Here is a 20,517-nt window from a genome sequence, read left to right on the forward strand (position 1 = left end):
ACTCCGTATTTGCCTGCAACATCCTGAAACTGAGGCCAACAGGGACCGATGGGCGAGTTCAAAACACAGGGCACAGCCACAGCTCGCTGGGCTGCAGCAGCAAAAGCCAAACCCGGGGGTCTTACACAGAGAGGGGACGCAGCCGCCGCCTCCCCTTCGGCCCCTTGCCGGGCTCTCCTCGCTTCCCTCCGGCTCCTTAGCTCCGCAAACACCCGCGGGAGGAGGAGGAGGGCTGGGGAGAGGAGAAGGGAAGGGAAGAGCTGCCCGTGTTCCTCGGGGCCGGTGGGCTCCGGTGGCTCGGGGCGAGCGAGGCGGGCGCGGGCGGGTCCCGCCCGCCGCGGGAGGAAGGAGGGGGCCGGGCGGCGCATCCACCTGCGGCACCTGCCCCGCACCGAGACTCCTCCCCGGCCGCACCGCCCGCTCCCGGCTCCCTACGCCGCCTTCCATCCCATCCCGTGCCGTGCCGTGCCGTGCCGTGCCGCTCCGGCAGCCCCAGGTAAGCGCTGCTCTCCCCGCCCGCGGCCCCCTCGCCTCGGGAACCACCTGGGGCCGGGCGGCTCCCGAGCGCCGGGAAGGGAGGGCAGGGGGATCGCCATCCCGGCCGCTGCGAGTTGCGCCTGCTGGTTTTGGCTTTTAACTAAGGAACTCCGGCTGTGCTCTGCGGGGGGATGAGGAGGGACCGCGGCGGCGTCTGGGATCCCCGTCCCGCGGGGCAGGAGGCGCCGGATGACTGAGAACCAAGAGGGGCCGTGGCTCGCCCCTCTCCGCGGCGTTCCCCCCGCTTTCCCCGGTGCCCCCTCTCCGCAGCCGGTTTCTCCAGGGGTAGATGCAGCGCGATAAAGTTGTGCTTCCCCGCGGGCCGGGGTGTAAGAGAAAGCCGGGAGCCAAACGCACACAGAAGAGGTGGATGGGGAAGCCGAGATAGCCGGGAGCCAAACGCGCACGGAGGAGGTGGATGCGCGCTGTGGATTCAGTGATACCGCGGTCCGAGGAGGCGCAGTGGGGAAGGTGCGGAGGGCGCAGCCAGCGCCGGCCCACCCCGCACCGCTCCAGATGGAGCTTGTCCATCTCTTGCCCTGGTCATGAAGGGTGAAAGATTGGGCAACTTCCTCAAGGTCACCGAGCGAGCAGAGAGAGTAAACCAGAACAGCGTTTAGGGCTGGGGCCTCTTCAGTGTGTATTAACGCTTTGGTTTTTAGCAAAAGCGCTAATTTTTGGTGAAAGTTGGCACAGCTCGTCAAGTGATTTTGGAAGAGTAACTTTTGGAAGAGCCATACCATTGAAACATCTGTGCCAAAGCCTTGCATGCTGAAATCAATCCAGTCCACAGCCCCCGCAGGTGGCTTTATGTTCATTGACCTCGAATCTCAGCCTCAGCTTCCTGGGTGGGTGGGTGTCTGTGAGTTTAAGGGACCATTGTCACACTGAGCCTTTGACCTAAGTGGCCCTGTTTGCCCTGAGTCAGGGGACACTAATGTCTCCAGTGCTTTAGAAAGAGCCAGAGGAAGCAGCTTGGGTTATTTGCATCGTGTAGGGCAGTATTAGGTGGGGAAAAAGGTGGACATTGTGCGTGGCGTAGATCAATGAACTGGGAAAATGGCAAGTTGTGGCTTTTACCTGCACGTGTAAATGTACAACCAAAAGATAGGTGGACTAAGACAAATTCTGATGTCAAAGTAGGACTTCATGTGACTTTTTGTCCTTCTTCCTTTCATTCTTAAACCGTTAAAATTTATACTTGTTCACAGGACAGACAACCTGGAGCAAATCTATCGTGGTAGCGTAGCCTGAAAATGGAAATAAGTTGGAACTATGTTCCTGGATGTTGATGGAAAAACAAAGCAACACATTATTCTGGGATGCTGGTCAAAATATTTGTCTTGGAGTTGCCAGTTCTGAAGATATGGGCTTTTCCTCTTGTGCCAGTCCAGGGCTGGTCCACACCGAGTAGCTTGGGTGCCATGGTTGTGGCTCAGTGGTGCCTGTGCTCTGCAGCAGTTCTTCCCCCACAGCTTTGATGTGTGCATCCTGAAACCTGTTTCTGGCAACACGAGCCTCCCCATGGACTGAATTCAAACCTCCTGCCAGCAGATTTGCTTTTGACTCTTATCTGCCGTAGACCTCTTAGAAGTGGTTTGCAGCTCCTCAGGACCTGTAGGTCATAGGTTAAAAATAGATGACCTGGACAGGTATCTTAAATAAGTCTGGTTGGTTAACATTGCTGGGTTTTGTTTTTCTGCATTGTGGGTACCCAGAGCACATTAATTTCCAGCTCAAATATGGTAAACAAGTGTTTTTGAGAGGTTTAATTCCTTGCCAGCGACTTCCAATGACGTAGACAGACACTTGAATTTTACTGCCAGAAGGTAATAATCAAATATGAAGATGATAAGCAAACATGCTTCTGCCAGAAAGTCATTTGCTTCTGCCGTGGAAGAAGGGCAGAGGCAGGACCTGGGATGTAGTGAAATAAGAATCCAAAGGCCAAGCTGGCTGTTGCTGCATGCTCCAGATCCTCCAGTGATGTGCTGGTGAGTGCTGTGGTTTGCAGTTGCTGCTGACCAATGGGTCCATCTTCTACCATGCCAGAACCTCTGGTTCTTCTGGGCTCTTGGTCCGTTCTGTTTCAGAACTGGCTGGTTTTGTAGGGTCTTGTGCCACTCATCATCCACTCAGTGAAATGAGAAAAGAGCATTTCAGCCTCATTCCCCACCCCACTTTTCCTAACAAAGCACATGATGTGATAAGGCTGAGTTTGATGTCAATGTCTTTTTTCAGATGATAATAATAATAATAGATGATTATTTGTAGTATGACTATAGCTTTTTAAAATGCAACTGCTACACTCAGAGGCTTTTAATGCCTCCTTTTTTTTTTTTTTTTACATGTGGAAGTAGAATTAATCTTGGTTTCCTGGCCTCTGTTTTACCTGGAATACTGTTGTGGACTTCACTGAGCAGCTGCTGATAGTGCTTATCAAGAGGCACTGGTTTTTAACACCTCTTGATAAGTAGTTGTACAGTATAATGGTATTTAAGGAGCTAATCTAGAATAGCTTCAAAAGTATTTCTTAGGAGCTATGGGAAGGACGAGGTTTTATTTGTGGCAGCCTTTCATGTAAATATTTGCATAGTCTCACGTAGTTCTCTGGAAGACGTGTGATGTTACTTCACAGGCACCTTGAGTAGAGCTCACCTCTGTTGAGGAGGTTTGTTGGAAGGCCAGGACACTGTAGGACCCTGATTTTGATGACTTTGAGACATTCAGTCAATTTGCCTTTGACCCCTTCCAGAGGATAAATGGAGTAAATTAAAATCACTTTTTTAAATCATCATCACAATAAAAATATTCAGTGCCACTTCCTGAAGAGGTGTCAAGGGAATCTTGTTAATGAAATGAGATGAAAAATCTTATTTAGCTCCTTTCCTTTTTCATTCATTCATTCATAATTGGATTTTTTTTAAGCTTTTCTATGCTTCATTTGGAATTCATGATAATTTTTAGTCCTGATTGTTAAACAGGAATCTTGACCATGTTTCTTTTCTCTTGTCCAGGTGACAAGGCAGGAACTGTCCTGTGAAATTGCTCTGTGAAAAGATCATGAAAATGAATCTGGAATCACCTCTTTGCTTGTTTTCCCTCTTTTTATTTATTTTTTTTAATTTTATTGCCCCACTGACCTTTCCTCCACACCATCATGTCATGGTTATATTGTGTTCACGGTTATGTTGCTTTGAGGTGGTCATAAAACTGTTGGGAATGAAAAAAATGAAATCATATTTCCTTTCTAGCGTCATCAACGCCATAATTTGTTGGCCTGCCCTTCTCTAAGGTTGAGCTTTGCACTGAAATTACTCCTTTGCTATCTTAATGAGTTCTGTTGGTTTGCTCATATGCTTGATACAGGGAATTTTTTGGATGTGATGCAGTGTGTTAGTCAGGTTCATGTAGAGTGTTTGGATGCTTTTATGCTTCCTCCTTTTAGAAGATGAATTTGACTTCATTCATTTGTTTTTTGACAGTTCTGTCCTCTTACATCTTTCTTGTTTGCATGTGGCTGCTTTTATGTAGGTCTGACTGTGAAGAACTAGTTTGGTTTTTTGGTTCTGTTTTTTTCTTTTTTTTTCAATTGTTGATAATTATTACAGAGCTTAGCAAACAGCTGATGTTTCTGTTTCAGGAAGTAGCACAAGACATGTATTGGAGCAATATGTAAATGCAGGAAGCAAGCTGTTGCCAATATAACTCTGGCTTCTCTGGCCAGTTGAATTCACAGTGTTGAATTAGGGTATCTGGAGGTGGTTATTCCATCCTATTGACCTGGGCATGGAAACAGCCTATAGGGATCTCTGTATAAAAGCTTGTGGAAACCAATTAACAATCACGACATGGTGTGTGCTAAGGAAATCCTGTTATTATTTCTTGCATGGAGAGCCAGGGTAAAAGGCAGCAGGTGTGGTGACATTAACAAAATCCTGGTTAGACCTTTAGGGTTTCTTTGGCTTTCATCCTTTCTGTTGCCTTTTTGGGATGTTGGTTCCTGGCCAGCAAAGGACACAGGAGGTCTGAAGGAGCCATGAGCTGATTCTGCTGTCATGAGGGAAAAGCAGAATCTCACTTTTGCCCAAAATTTGCCAGGTGAGGGATTTTAGGACTGGTGGTGAGGGCCATGTACAGCTGAGCAGTACAACTCTGTGCTTGGTGTTTCCTGTTCAGGGGGAAGAGTGACTGTCACTGTGGTAGGGAGGAGGACAAGCCTTTGGAGGGCTGAGAGTCTGGAAAGTCCATTTTTGGTTAAATGGGATGTTGTCAAATGAAGTACTGACCAATTCTGCTGCAACTTTTATTTAAAGACTTGATTTGCAGAAATCCATAGAAAAACTAACAAAAGCCCCCAAAAGCTATTGGATTGAACTTGCTTTGAATTAATCTAATATTTTTAATTTTTGTATTGTTCTTTGTTCCTTTTTTGTTTTCATTTTTGACAAATTTACTGGAAGTAATGGTGTATTCCTTTAATCTTAATGACCCATGACATAAGGTTAATATTAACACTCCTAAGGCATATGTGAGAAGGAGCTCAGATACTGCAAGTAGCAGCTGCCAGCTGTGAGGCAACACATTTTGCTTTATTCATCAGTGACCAGTGTCAGTGGTGGCTTTTTACTCTTCTTCTTCCCCAGTCATTAAGAAACAGTGGCTTTATTCCAGTAATTCAAGTCATGCAAGAAAAACACACTCAGTTTTGGACCTTCTGTGTTGCTGGAGATCTAAATGCTGGTTCTGCTCCATCCATACTGGTGTTTTTGAAATTCTGGGACTCGACTGCGTAGGACTGAGGGGTCCCTTTCATTATCTGGGTGCACTTTTTCCAGAGCTGGAAGGTGTTACCAAGCCAACCCTCAAGCCTCTGGTACCCTGTGACACCTTGAAGCCTGCTCTGCTGGGGAGCTCCATCCCTGTTCCCTTGCCTGGGATCTCCAGCTCCCTTTAAAGGACTCTTTAAGTTTATTCCTTCAGATGCACCCAGTAAAGTGCCATTACAGCTCAGCAGACATCAGGAGGAGTGATGGCAGTGAGAGGGAAGGACAGTTGTACATTCCCACTGAACTCTTCTGCACCAGAGTGGGTTTATGACACTTTTACATGGTCTATTTAAATTTGTCTGATGTATAAGGTGAGCTAGAGGCCAAAGTAGGGGGCTGAGATAAGGCAGACCAGTCCCTTCTAGCTCTCTAGTTGTTGGGATGGGGAGTGTTTGACAGGTCAGTTTGGTTCTCCATGACCCAGCTTCCTTATCTGAGAAGTTGTTGCAGTTCCCTTGATGTGTTTGTAAAACGTTTTGAAGGGTGGGAGTGATGTGTGCTTAGGACAACCAGATTATATCATTACTGGATGCTACAGATTGATTTTTGCATTAAACATTTTCAAAACTAATGGGACTTCAGTGCTTTTGGTTTCATGTCATTTTAAAACACTGGCAAATGTGTATATGTAATACCATGGAAGTCTATGTACCTATGAGTTCCTGTATTTTATAACAGGGAAATTGTTATTAATCAGAAGCTGGATGGGAAATAGATTAACAAGAACTAAATTGGGAGTGATGGTTGAAAACCATCTAAGCAAGAGAGATTTTTTCCTCAGTTCATTTGAAAAAAAGCAAACCAAAACCACTCCCAGAAACTCCCCCAAAAGAGTGAGGAACACTTTTCCCTGCTAATTTGCAATGCCTTTCAAATGGTAATAAAAAAAAATCAGGAATTTTTTTTTTTTTTTTTTTTTGTCATAATACCTGTTGGCTTACCTCAGAATCACCACTTCTGTCTGGTATCACTAAAATTCCTAACCCTTTTTTCCTGTCTCCTTTCCAGAAAACAAGGAACAGAACTATCCTGCTGTGACTTATCTGTCTCTGAGTGTGGGCAGAGCTGCACTTCCCGACTGCTGTGAAGAGCTGGGCAAGGATGGATGGGACATAAAGTGAAGCAGAAGTCCTGGAGCCTTAGTCACCAGTCTGATGGACTTTCAGTAAGTAGGAGTAAGACTCGTTTCTCACTTGTTTGACGCACAAATAAGTTCAGTGGTGCATTATTTACACCTTTTTGCTAGTGCTGATAAGCAAATACCAGCATGGCCTTCCTGAAGTGTCACAAAGAATTGGCATGCTCGAGGTGCCAAGCAGCTGTTGAAATCTGCTCCAGAGACGTTTGCAGTTCAGTTTTGGGTGAGATGATGCCTTGAGAGATGGTCTAAAAAATAAACTTTCACTTTGGGCTGAATTATGCTGTATCTTAATGCAGCTGCAGTGGGCCCATGTGCTGGCTTTTGCTCTGCAAGGTAGGGAAAGGTATTTCTCAGTGCTTGACTGAGGCACTTTCTAGGCTTTTTTTTCTTGTAGAGTAACATGAGAGGATTCAGTAGCTAGCAGTATTTATTAGAATGATGGCTTGTGGAGGTGTATAACTGCCTATTTTGGATCTGCACCAGCAAACATTTTGTATTTCTTGTGTCTGTGGCAATCGGTGGTTTTGCTCAACGTTAATGTTTAACTTCAAAATAAACTGCTGGATGCTTGAGACATTGGATGCAGCTCCTCTCTTCTACCCTGTTTGCAAAACTTCCCTATTGTTGTGGCAAGGTTCCCCTGCCGTGCTTCTCTCCCTGTTTTTGGTGCAGTGGCTGCAACACTCAGCCAAGAAAACAACTGTTTGGAGCAGGTAAGAGTGAAAAAAAACGTGGCCTGTGGGGGCTGCAAGTTGTGGTGTTCCCATGAATTGGTTGAGTTTGTATTTCCTGATGCTTTGCTCATGTTCTGGTTTCTGTGGCATAAAGATACATGAGCAAGTGTTGAGAGAGGCAGGAGGACCTGAATTTGGTACTGACACCGTGTGGGTCACTGCCAGGATATTCTTTGACTCTCGTTCTGTCAGCGAGAGTGAGCACTGACTTGACCTTCTCAGTTTGTGCTGCCCTCGTGCTAATGAATAGCTGCCACTGTATAATCCTTGTATTGAGAGGCTGCTGAGATCTGATTTCATGCTGCACCTTGATTTGTACCCTCTCTTCAAATACTTCCGCTTGGTTCAGGAGTTTTTTCATTTGTTTTATTTCCCCCCTCTGCAAATTTGGCCTTTTTCCGAAGGAAAAACTGACAAGAAAGGTGGACAAAGCCTCCAGTTGTGATTGTTTCCTTTTCTTTTTTGTTTGTTTGTATAGGTTCACACTTTACTCCCTAACACTTGGATTGTTTCCGTACTGTTGACAAAGGAAAAATGACCTCAACTGTAGTAAGTAAACAAAATATTCACAATATTCCTCTCTGGTTTTTTTTCTTTTAATGCGTTTTTAGTTCTTTACATGTAACAGCCCATTGAGTGATGTCCTGAGTAACAAGTCTTAAAACATGGAATACTTGTTGTGTTTCCTTTTTGGGAAAAAGATGCTGTGAGGCAGGTGTAAGAGGCTTGAATTAACCAACATTTCAAGTGCTCAGATACTTTTAGGGGAGATTTATGCTTTTGAGCATATGCTTTTGATTTATTTAAGCTTATTTTGGTGGGATAGGTTAGCACAACTTCTAACTAGTTCTTAAAGCTCTTCCAGGATAAATATTCCACAACCTGTTGCAGGCCAGCATGTGTCAGAAATTGCTTAGGTGTACTTGGTGCTGTCACAGCACGAAATGGGGCAGTAAGCATTTGTCCTGGAGCTGGACAAAGGCTGTTACTTGTCAGCATTTCTTTCTGTGATGGTGCTGCCCACAGCTGTCCCTGCTGTTTATTTCTACCCTGTCAGACGTTCCAGGGCAAGCGTGTGTGCAAACAGCTTAGGAGGGCTGGGCTCAAGAATCCTTCTTAGGCTGGGTTGCTATGGATCAGGAAACTGATCTTGCCAGAGGTTTTCCAGCCTCACTCTGTGTTATTTCTATTACTCAAAACGTGAGGTTTTAGGCATGTTCTGTGAATCTCTGTGTAAGCTGGAGTCACTAGTAAGTGTTCTGTGTGCGGGGTGTATTTCACAGAGTAAGGTTCTGAAATTTTGTCCTGATTGCAGCCTTGTTTTTTCACTTTCTCCTGTTTGCTTCCTCCCCACGTCATCCCTCAGGGTCCACCGCCATACTACGAGAATCGGGGCTTTCAGCCAGAGCCCATCTATGCCGCCAGGCAGGCAGCAGGTGCTAATCCATACCCACAGTTCTTCTCCACAAACGCTCCCTCAGTGCCAAGCTACGTCCCAAGGGTTGCCACCCACCAGTCCACCAGGCCAGTAGCACACCCATCCAGGAGAACGTGTGCAGCCAGTAAGTTTTGGGGGCATTTCTTCTGATTTTGGATGTGAGATCTGTTGAAGTAAGATTACAAAGGAAAGGGACCTTCCCTTCCAACTTGTGCATTGAAGGAGCCACTTTCCTGTGGATGAAGAAGGAGCAGCTGGCTAGGATGGGAACAGGGGTGTTTTGGAGGAATGATGGTGGAATGGAGAAAAGTCTGGCTGAAAATGTCTGATTGTAATGTCAAATAAATAGTGCTGGTGAGTGGAAATTGCCTTACTGGTAAACCTAATTTCTCTTTTCTCCCTTGCTTTCATTTCAGGTCTAAAGAAAACCATAATAATTTTATTATCTATATTAATAGTCATTTGTTGTGCAATTGCTGCTTTCTTCATCTGGTATTTTGGTAAGTTATTTTTTTTTCTTCGCTCTTTTTTTTCTTTTTTTGTTTTGAAAGAAAAGATGTTGTAAGCTTTTTAAGTCAGAAATATCCATCCTTATGTTTTATGCTGAATTAAGGACAGGAAAGTCTTTGTTTCTTTTCTCCTAAGAGGTGAACTAATGTTGCTTCTTAATGGATCAGTTTTGTTTGTGGGTTGAGGTTTTTTTATGTTCTTTCTTTTTAACGCCGCTGTTACTTTCCAAATTTGAGCTTCACTTAATTTCAAGCGGAGGGAGGGGATTGCAGTAAGAGTGTGTACCTTAACTGCAAGAGTAAAAATGGTCAAGAAGTATTTTGTTTTAGTAAAATGGGATCTCTGTTGAAGCAGAAGTCATTTACATCCATTTATTTGTTTCTGGGGGGCTTTTGCTTTGAAAATGTGTAGATGTTGTGTGAGCCCAGCCTGTCTCAGCCCTGTAAGTTGTACCGTGGATGTTTGCCTTGGAAATCATCCCCAGCTGGGGTGACTGAGCTCTGAAGCAGGGCTGGACCAATTCTGTTCAGCTCAGGTGAAGTTTGCCTTGTGCTGTCTTAATTTCCCTTTCAATGGAAGCTGCTTTTCTGAAAAAGCAGGAAACTAAAACTCAAATTGCTGTTTTAGGGAGCCTCTCCTTTCTGTTCTGCTCAGGAAAAGAGGAAGAGAGTTCTAATGGAAGATGTCCCCGCTCATTGCATTGGGGCTGGACTAAAATGATGTTTAAAGACTCCTTCCAAACTATTCTGTCATTTTAAGGGAGTTCATTTAGAACTATTAGGATGACATTTTGTGTTCTTGGAGATGTTTTTCTGACTCATTTTGATTTAACCAGGGTGAGTGTAATCTTGTTTTAAGTGATAGCAAAAGTATATAATTGAGGCACTCACTCCCTTCCTCCTTTTCTAAGCGTTAACGCTTTGCCAGTGAAAAGTTGACCTGACAACTTAATGGTGCCTGATTATTCAGGGGAGGCCAGTGGCCAAAATCCAACCAGCTGCATCAGTGCCTTGATCTGACAAGCGATGCAAAGGACAGAGCAATAAATCTTCTGTTGTGGCAGGCTGGGTTCCCTCCCACCCCCGGGTTTAAGAGCCGCTTCCCAAGTTTTGCTCCATCAAAGCGGGAAACCTCTTGTGAGCTGGGCACCTGGAGCTGATGTGCAGCCTCGTGGCTGTGTTTCTCTCTCCCTGCAGTAGAGAACCACTGTCTCAGCTCCCTGATTGAGTGTGGCTCTTCAGGGGTGTGCATGCCCCCCTCCCAGTGGTGTGATGGAGTGAGCGACTGCCCCAACGGGGAGGACGAGACCCGCTGTGGTGAGTGACAGCAGCCCAGGGCTGGGGGACAAAACCTGCATCAACTGCAAGAGCTTGGGAGCAAATTGCCTTGTCCGCAGCTTGCCTAAGGCTGTTAAACAAGGCTGGTTTAGCTTCAAGTATATCTTTGAAATGGTTTAGGATGTGAGAGTACTTTGAAGGGTGTACAGAGATATTCAGTTTGTTTCCAGCCTGTTAGAAAAGTTGAAATAAAATGCCTGGCTCAGGGGTTTGAGCTGCCTTGACTTTGAGTCAGTTTTTTAAATATTACCTTTTAGTTTGAGTGGGGTTTGTGCAGAACTGCATCTAGCATTGTCTCTGGAAGGAACAGGCACTGTTGACTTCTCAGTAAGCTTCAGGTGCTAACATAAACCTGGTGGTCTTCAGTCAGGCTTGTCTTTTTCCATGTATCTTGTATTCCTCGTTCTGCCCTTAGTTCTTCAACTACTTCATAACTCATTTGTGTAAGAAAGCCTGGCCTGATCATTGCTTTGTACTGAAAAGATGCCAAGGGAGGCTTTAGTGCAGAGCTGAAGGTAGAAGGTGGAAACATCATTGACTTGTCCATTGCAGAGGTTTGGCATCTTGTGTTGTGCCAGTGCCACACTGGAAAACTCCAGCTGTGCTCTTATTCCCTCCCTGTAAACTTTGATTCAGCACATTCTCCTGCAGGGTCAGCATTTGCTGGCCTGTGCTCTGGAGCTGTTCCACTCCATTTGGTTGAATAATGGGTTCTTGGAGAAGCTTGTTTCAATCCATTCTTTTGCTTGAACTATTTTTTATTAAATTCTTGTGCAAGTATATACATAATGGGACGTGGAACATCAGAGCTAATTGATCCTGGTTACATACTTGCTCTACAAGTGCTTCTCTAAGGAAATTTATTAAGAGATAATAAAAAGTATTTTTCAATAGATCATACTTTATTTATACACAGTATGTGACATTATAAGAAATATATGGTAGAACAGAGAAAAGATAAGAAAATTTTGACTATTGCAACCTTTCTCAGTGGTAGAATATAAAATAGAATTTTGAGCATAAAAGCTGAAATGAAATGATGAACCCTATCTTGTACACTTGCATTTTAAAGCTGGTAGTTCTTTTAAGTTGCCTTACATGAAAAGAAGTAAGTCATTGCCATATTTCTGTCTAGTGGATATTCATGCAGAATTTGAGTAGAAGGCAGCATCAAGTTAACATCAGTTCATGCATGAGGTGGATATTATGGGTAACTACTTCCAAGTAGAGAAAGCAGCAATAGTGTGTGGTGTTCTTGATTTCCTTTTTTTTTTCTTTTTCCCTTTCTTCCTTTTCTGGCAGTTAGACTTTTTGGACCAAATTTTATCCTGGAAGTTTATTCACCTGTCAGCAAATCCTGGCATCCTGTTTGCCAAGATGACTGGAATGACAGCTATGGGAAGATTGCATGCAAAGACATGGGCTACAGTGTGTAAGTCCAACTTCTGTCAGCCTTTGCTCAGACACAGAAAGGTTAAAGTTCCCTTCTTGCCATTTTTAATGTGTCTGAGACTTTGCCGTGCTGTGAAAATGTGCTGGCAAAGGCATCTCTTCATCTTGCCCTGTTACACGAGGTGCATACTCGTCAGCTAAAAATATTATTTTAACCTAGTGACTGGTGGGAAGTGGAACTTGACAAATGTTTAAAGAATCTGAGACTCTGGCTGAGCTGCACCACCAGGGTTCCGTGTTTGCTTAAAAACAAAAATAAATATTTCTAATGTTGTCATGTCAGAAGCTGTAGTTTGGCACAGCTTATTGTTATCATTTGTTTGAAAACTGAAACCACTGTTGGGCTTCACAGTGGACTTTCTGTTTTGCAGAGATACGTATTTCTACAGTCGTGGGGTACCACCTGAAGTCAGCTTTAAGAGCTACATGAAGCTGAACACGAGTGCTGGGAATATAGACTTGTACAAAAAGCTGTACAGCAGGTATCTTTGTTTAATACAAGCCTCTCTCCTTCCATCAGGGTCTCTTCAGAGGCTGTAAGAGCTGTAGCTTCTGCCTGCAGCACAATGCAAGCATGTCTTTCAGTGGGGGTTGTTGAAAGGAAAGAGACTTTTGTTTTTAATCTGATTGCAGCAACTGTTCTTCTTTCTTCTGTCAATTTTCCATCCTCCCTCTCCTCTTCTAAAAGGAAAAATGTCCCATCCTCTGTGCTTTCTGGAAGGTTGCCATATCCAAGGTATTTTTCTAAGGCTCTTTGACCATCAGCAGGAGTTTGTGTATGGTGACAACAGCTACGAGCTGTTTGTGTATGGTGACAACAGCTACGAGCTGCAACACATTCACAGCAGCTGGCACAGCCTTTTTTTCAGTCACATGTACAAACAGCATGCAAAAACGGATCTTTCACTGGGGAGAGTATCATTTTTATTCTCATTAAACAACTCTGAAGTGTCCAGTTTCAAAACTGCTGGGCCTGCAAACTTCCTGCAGCTCCCTTGTTTAGGTTCTTCTACAACGACTTCCTAAATCAACTCAACTTTCTCTCATGCTGTTCTTCATCTTGCTTCTCAGTAGGCTTACAAACCTTTTGTACTGGTGTCTTCAGCTTCCCATAGGACACTTTTGGTGAATGCAAGGCATGGTGGAGGCCAGATGGTTGCTGGTAGGGTAGCTGGAGAGAGTGAAGAAAGGAGGGAACCCTCTGCAGGAAGATGAGGCTGAAGGCAGGGCACGTAGCTGGAAAGGGTAGGAAGCAGCTGGAGGGTGGACTTTGCTCATCAGTTCCTTCACTGAGTGCCTAAGATCCTGTTTGTTTTTTTTATTTCTCCTGCAGTGATTCCTGTTCCTCAGGAAACGTGGTTTCTCTGCGCTGCATAGGTAACTCACTGGCTTTTTCAAACTTCTGCTTGTTCACGCTTTGAAATGCTCTGTCTGGGGAATCCTTTTGGACCTGTGGCATTAATTGCTGCCTTTGCATGGGCAAATGGTTTAACTCTGGTTCCCAAGTTTCAAATAGTGCAGTTTAAGGGGCAGGGTGGGAGAGGAGACAAGGAGGACGTTGGATCCCCAGTTGGTTTTGTCTTTGCTCCACTGGTTCCTTTAAATGACTTGTGGTGAAGCTCCATATCCCTCACCCAGCAGCTGTGTTGGGATGTCCGTGGCTCTCCAAGATTCAGTAACTGGGTGGGCAGTGCCCTCCTGATGGTAATGGCTGTCCCGAAGAGTCTCCTGGCCATTGGCTGCTTTGTTGCACAGCACAGAGGTGTCTGAATTACCAGAGATTCCTGAAAGGTGTAAAGAGTTCACGGTGAACCAAGGGCAGCAGCTGCCAGATGGTGTTTGCAATTTAATGGGGCCTGGGCAATGGCAGACCTGGGATTTGGTGTCAGGGCAGGGGTTGGAGCTGGGGTGTGCCCAACAGGTCAGACACGTGCTCCCCTCTGCCGGGGAAGCCTGAGGTGCAGAATCCATCTCCCAGCTCACTCTTTAATTAAGCCCTGTGTGTCACTGACCTTCCAGAGTGTGGCCTGTCCAGTAAGAGTGTGAGCATCATGAACAGGATCGTGGGTGGCAGTGGGGCCGTGCTGGGGCAGTGGCCATGGCAGGTCAGCCTGCACGTGCAGGGCACCCACGTCTGCGGGGGCTCCATCATCACCCACCACTGGATTGTGACAGCAGCACACTGTGTGGAAGGGTGAGTTCTGCTCTCCATGGTTATTTGCCTTTCTTCAAGCTGAAATGCATAAATTTATTCAATTCTCCCAGCTTTCCCCTTTAAAATTGAATTCCTCCCCCCTGCCTGGCATGCAGGTGCTGGGCACAGTATTTTGTCTCTGTAGCAGTGTGGGTTTGAAGTATTAAGGGAAGATTAATAGGAGGCTGGCTGCAGCTCATCTGTCTGCTTTCTACAGGAACTTTTATTTTATTTTTTGTCTTATTTGCAAAATGAAATTGGTGGTGTTGAGCACAAATATCCACCCACTTTAAGATGTAAACTCAAGGCAACAAATTTAATGCCAGCCAGTACAATTTCATGAAGATGTTGAATTACACTGTGAGAAAAGCCAAAGGAAACTCCCTCTCCCAAATTCTCAAATATCACACTCCCGTAGATATGATCAATTTAAAGATGCCTGTGCCATTTATTTCTCCATATCTTCCTGCCACAGGGCAGCGAAGTCCAATTCAGTACTAAATATAGATTTCTATCTATCCAAGGAGCACTTTGTGTAGCCATCAGGAAAAATAGCTGGTGCTTTGTACATTTTTAACCTATGAAGGAGAGTTGAGGGTGCTGTGGTGCCTTGTGTAAAGGGCAGAATTTGTTTAAAAGGTGCTTAAAATTTGCATCTGTTGGAGGGAAAGCCCACAAAGCAAAAACATTTTTAAAGGTTGGTTGGCTGGATCACAGGCTAAGGCAAGGAAGAATATTTGCCCTTAACCTTGAGAAAGGAATGCAAGTGTTGATTTCTACCTGGAGATCTTATCCCTCTGTTGTTGTCTGGATTTGAGCTCTGTAGTGTGCAAAAGCTTTGGGAATGGCAACCAAGCTGCAGCTGGCACAAAGCTGGTTTTCAGTCTGATTTGGGGTTTTTTTTGGAGGTGGGATAATTTGCAGCCACTACTGCCTTGGCACTTCTCACGGAGGGAGTTTTAGCACTTGTGGCAAGTTTTCTATTAAGCTTTTGTAAATTGTGCTGGAGCACAAGAGGCTGCTTAAATTGCATCTAGCAAGCATGCTTAACATTAAAAAAACCCTCACCAAAACCTAAAACCAGCCAAAAAGACCCTGGCATTTTCAAGATAGTGAAATTCTTCTACTAGATCATGTTTTTACTAATTCTGGCTTCTGCTGATGCCGCTGACATGTGAGACCTCAGAAATACCTGCCTGATCCCTCAGCCACGGAAATCAAAAGACTTCAGTGTTGCAGTCTCAGACTTAATTTGTTGTGCTGAGTGATTAAGGGGATGGACAGTGATAGTTAACCCATTGCAAAGATTTTTTTTTTTATATATATTTTTGAAGTTAAAGCCAAGCTTTCCTCAAGTTACATGTCTGGGAATTTGTGTTTTATTCTATGCATGTGCATTTTTGGTCACACAAACATTTGACTACAACTCCTGAAGACAATTTTTTGAAGGTCCTAATCCATGTCTTGTCACCATAGAAGAAAACCTTCAGACCTTTTCTTTGTTCTGTAGGCGATTTTCTGACCCACACAGCTGGAGGGTTTATGCTGGGATTCTGAATCAGGATGAGATGCTCTTTAGAAGTGGATACAGAGTGCAACAGATAATTTCCCACCCAGATTATGACACAGACTCTAAAGACAATGATGTTGCCCTTATGAAGCTGGAGACACCACTGAGTTTTACTGGTAGGTATTCTGCTCTTCTTAAGGGAAAAATCCAGTGGCAATGAGCACATCTTTTAAAACTTCTGAATTTCATCAAGAAATCCTTGTAGGTACTTATGGGAAGAGCACAAAATGACCCTAGAGACGGAAGGGCACAGCCTCTGATTTCCTAAGCAGGATTTATTTAAATCTATTACATGGAGAGGGGGTTTAGGCCCATCTCAATAATGTACTTTTACCCCAGCATGCTGTATGGTTCTTCAGTTTAGCCACTGCTATATGTGCAGACAACTACAGGTGCAGTGCTGGAGCAGCTGATTAAATCCCAAATCAAGTCAGGTCAAATGATGGTCAAAAAAACCCTCAGAAAACTAAACATTACAAGAAGTTCCTTCCACAAAAACAGATGTAAGTTGTTTGTAAGCAATGGGTACAAAATAGAGCACAAGCCATTACTTCAACTCGAAGTGCTTTTTGTGTACAGGCCCTTTGTGTTTCAGTGCATCAGCTTAAAGCTACCAGGAGTAATCTGAAAGGGATTTTCTGCTGCTGAGAGCAGGGAGGTTCTCTGTTTTCCAGGTTTTTGTGCTTCACACTTCTTGTATATATCAGTACTGAATCCTGCTTGTCTTGTGATTATTTTCAGCAGAGTTTTGCAAAGAGAATGCAGAGCTGTAGTTTTCAGAATTTTTCCTTCATCTTCTACTGCTCAGAAGAGCTGGTGTTAATTGTTCTCTTTAACCTCATGAATTAAGCTAGAACTTTTAACTGCTTGTTCCTCACTTTGAGGTGAAGATCAGGTAGATTTGAGGGGAAGATCAGGTATCCCTCAGGGAAAGGGCAGCTGGTAAACTTCCTGCTGCTGCCTGCAAGGAATGTAAAGTACAGAGGAAATGCATGGTGTGTAAGCGGTGGCTGTTCAAATTTATTCTGAATTCCGTCTGAACATCTGTTATTCTGTTTGTTTTTCAGAAACTGTGAGGCCAGTTTGTCTGCCTAATCCAGGAATGATGTTCCAGCCTAACCAGCAGTGCTGGATATCAGGATGGGGAGCAGAGTACCAAGGAGGTAAAGAGTGCTTCTGGAATTTTCTGATCTTTAACATAAACTAGTCCTCTTCAGCCTACAAAATAACTGCTGCATGGGCTGATGGGGCAGTTTGAATTAGATCTGTTGATACACTATTTTTTCACCTGTTTTACAGCATCCAATATTTACCCAGGGCATTCTGTCTCAAAGCAAGGTGTGATGTGTTGCACTCAGCAGACTGAAAAGGACCCTCAAATCAGTACTGGGGGCAAGAAATGCCCACCCAGGAAATAATTCTGTGCCCCTGCTGACAGGGCCACCTCTTCTGCAGCAAGGGTTGCTGTGTGCCAAGAGTGTCCTGTGGATGTGGGAAAGGGCAGGAGCTGCTCCTTTCCACCACCTCAGGCTGAAACAGCACAATGCAAGTAAATTTGCAAGAATGGGAAAAGGAAAGGAAAGGGGGTTTTTTTTGGTATGAAAAAGGTACTGGGGGAGGTCCTCTTGACCTCTTGTAGACTTCTTAGATCTTAAACTTCCATCCAGCTGCTTCTAGGAGGTTTTTTCTTCTTGGCTGCTGGGATTTTTTTGTAACAGCAAGGTAATGTGATGCTTATTCTAATTTTGTCTGTTTGTGCATATTTCAATTCCAGGTAAAACATCCAATAACTTGAATTACGTGGCGGTGCCCTTGATAGAACGTTCGAGGTGTAATGCTGTTTATATCTACAATGGCATGATTCTGCCTACAATGATCTGTGCTGGGGACCTAGCAGGGGGAATTGATTCCTGTCAGGTAATTATTCCTAAATAATAGCTAATAATGATCTGATTACTTTTGAGGCCTTGCTAGTAGGCTTTTAAAATTATCTATTTCTCCATTTCTCCATTTCTCTATTTCAAATAAATCACATGCCCCCCCAAAAATGAAACATTTGCATAACATCTGGTTGGGCTTCTTGTTCCTTTGGTGGTGTATCCTTTTAAAGAGGAGAGCTTTTGTTTCATCACCTGAATGGCTGCCAGTGCTGAGTTCTCACTGAATTCCCAAAGAGGATGAGGCTCCTTTTTAATGCTTCAAGGATGGTTTGTTACCTGGTACTTGAAAGTGATCAAATGCTCCTCATAATCACAGCGTTATTATCATTATTATATTATTAATCACAGTGTTGTGCTTGTGAACAAGAAAGTCAATAATGCCAATCTTACTTAGGGGGCTCTGGGCAAATTATTTTCATCCCTATTGGAAGCAGACATCATTTAATACCAAAATCACCATCACATTTTTTTTAGTGACTCCCTAAATGGTGGGTAGATTTTTTTTGAAACCAGACCTGTCTTCCTGGAGTGGAATGGGTCGTGTCTTTCCTGGTGGCTGTGTCACTAACAAGGTGTTTGTGTCCCGGGCAGGGTGACAGTGGAGGTCCTCTGGTGACTTACCACCACTCCGTGTGGTGGCTGGTTGGAGACACCAGCTGGGGCACTGGCTGTGCCACTCCCAACAAACCTGGGGTGTATGGAAATATGACTGTGTTTACAGACTGGATTTATAAAAACATGCAGGTAAAATAGACTGAGTTTTTTCATAAATGTAAAGGCCTCACATCCTGGAATGTGGTTTTGCTTAAAACAAGTTAATAAATACATGTGATTTGCATGATAACTTAGCTGTTCTGTTGGGAAGCATCTGAGCAATTGTTAAGACAGAACTTGAACCATTGTTTTCTGTTTTGTTTTGTCTTTTAAACAGGCAAACAGATGACAACTCTCTCTTTGCTAATCGATGTTCCTGAGGACAAGAATATATGAAGCCATGGGGGCCTGGGATATTTATTCACTTTGCAGCTGATTTCATTTTTCCTCTTTGATTTTTCTTTTTAAAAGTAACATGAAGGATTGCACACTTGGTTCTGTGCTGGCTACAGTGACTGATCTTAATCAGTGAAGGATTATTACAATGAGCACCTTTCTTCTCCTTGTGGTGCCTGGCAGAGTCATTCTGTCAAATGCTTGCAGAAATGCCTCTCCCTTGTTGAGTAACTTTCGCTTGATAATCAGGCTTCTAATGACAATTTAAATCACAATTTAATTTCAGATTTCGTTAGCGGGATGCCGAGACAGTTGGTTTAGTAGTTTTTAAATTAAATGTTAAGGAATGTGAATGTTGAATTTCCGAGCTGCTGGTTGGCAATTTAAAAAGAAATGAATGTTTTTTTAGTATAGAATCATAGAATGGTTTGGGTTGGAAGGGATCTTAAGGATCATCCAGTTCCAACCTCGCTGCCATGGGCAGGGACACCTTCCAATATCCCAGGTTGCTCAGATCCCTATCCAGCCTGGCATTAAACACTTCCAGGGCTGGAGCATCCTCAACTTCCCTGGGCAACCTGTTCCAGTGCCTCACCACCCTCACAGGGAAGAATTTCTTCCTAAAATCTAATTTAAATGTGCCCTCTTTCAGTCTGATGTCACTACCCCTTGTCCTCTCACTACATGTCCTTGTCCAAAATCCCTCTCCAGCTCTCTTGTAGGCTCATTAGGGACTGGAAAGGGCGCTAAGGTCTCCCCTGAACCTTCTCCAGGCTGAACAACCCCAGCTCTATCAGCCTGCCTCCACAGCAGAGGTGCTCCAGCCCTTGGAACACCTTTGTGGCCTCCTCTGGACTCGCTCCAACAGGTCCATGTTGGAGATCCCCGAGCTGGATGCAGTATTCCAGGTGGGGTCTCAGGAGAGTAGAGGGTGAGGGGTATATATGAAGGGAATTTTTCATGCACTACAGTACAGGTACAGAAAAAAAGAAAATACTGTCTATTCAGGTAGTTAAAAATCCTCAGGATCTCAACACAGCCGTCATCAAAAGTCAGATTGTTGCAGTCTGGCTGCCTCAGTCCTTACAAAAAGTGCTGTTCTGCCTTAAGCTGCTCTGAACCCAAAATGGGCGAGGCCTGCTGCTGCTGTGGATGTGGGATTTGGACAGGGATGCCCGGGACAGGGATGCTCTGGAACTGCAGCAGGAAGCAGTGAGCGCAGTCAGTGCTGAGCTCCCTGGCTGAGCACATCGAGGGTGACTCTTGACCTCTCCCTGCTGTGAAAGGCGAAGGGCAAACATTTTCAGCCAGGCTGTACTGCACACACACACACACACACACAGAGACACACACACAGAGACACACACACACACACAGACTGGATGTTTTCTACAAGGAAACAGAGCTGCGTTTCTGCAGGACGAGATGAACTACCTCATTTGCTAAATTTGGCTTCTGATTCCTTAGAGCTCTGCTTTATGTATCTGCCTGGATGTTTGTAGCAAAATGTAATTCATATCCAAGTGCCACCTGAACTAGGATTTTGAAAATAATTTGTAATCATGGTAGAGGATCAAAAAGCCATATCAAGTCACTTTGTTAAGAAGGATAAATCTTTATTGAATGAAATGACTCCACTAGTCTTGTTTTCTCTTTTGGTACTGAAATGCAATTATCTTACATGTAAACACTGCACCAAATAAATTGTTTGTTTTTTTTTTTTTTTTTTTTTTACAAATAGTTTTCCCTAGTTGTGTTTTATATCTGTTTACTTGGAGTTTTCTTTGGAAGCAATTGCTGGATTCAGTGTATGAAGTGCTTTGAGAATCTGACTGAAAAAACCAA

General features: G+C 44.2%; 1 protein-coding gene across 1 annotated transcript; it reads left to right on the forward strand.

Annotated features, from left to right (window-relative positions):
- The first annotated feature begins 376 nt into the window (after positions 1 to 376).
- On the forward strand, positions 377 to 20,404 carry TMPRSS2 (transmembrane serine protease 2). Its single transcript, XM_032101080.1, has 15 exons — positions 377 to 496; positions 6,375 to 6,531; positions 7,720 to 7,790; positions 8,608 to 8,803; positions 9,096 to 9,179; positions 10,386 to 10,505; positions 11,829 to 11,958; positions 12,350 to 12,460; positions 13,312 to 13,355; positions 13,998 to 14,172; positions 15,683 to 15,858; positions 16,810 to 16,905; positions 17,517 to 17,659; positions 18,274 to 18,426; positions 18,614 to 20,404. The coding sequence occupies exons 3-15, from the start codon at positions 7,776 to 7,778 to the stop codon at positions 18,623 to 18,625; spliced, it is 1,455 nt and encodes a 484-aa protein (XP_031956971.1). The 5' UTR covers positions 377 to 496; positions 6,375 to 6,531; positions 7,720 to 7,775; the 3' UTR covers positions 18,626 to 20,404.
- Positions 20,405 to 20,517: the final 113 nt, after the last annotated feature.

This window comes from Corvus moneduloides, chromosome 2, assembly GCF_009650955.1.
Source record: "Corvus moneduloides isolate bCorMon1 chromosome 2, bCorMon1.pri, whole genome shotgun sequence".
Classification (NCBI taxonomy): domain Eukaryota; kingdom Metazoa; phylum Chordata; class Aves; order Passeriformes; family Corvidae; genus Corvus; species Corvus moneduloides.

Coding starts and splice junctions, on each gene's coding strand:
- TMPRSS2 (XM_032101080.1), top strand. Junction 9,180..10,385: donor TTTCTTCATCTGGTATTTTG/GTAAGTTATTTT, acceptor CTCTCCCTGCAG/TAGAGAACCACTGTCTCAGC. Junction 17,660..18,273: donor GGGGAATTGATTCCTGTCAG/GTAATTATTCCT, acceptor TGTCCCGGGCAG/GGTGACAGTGGAGGTCCTCT.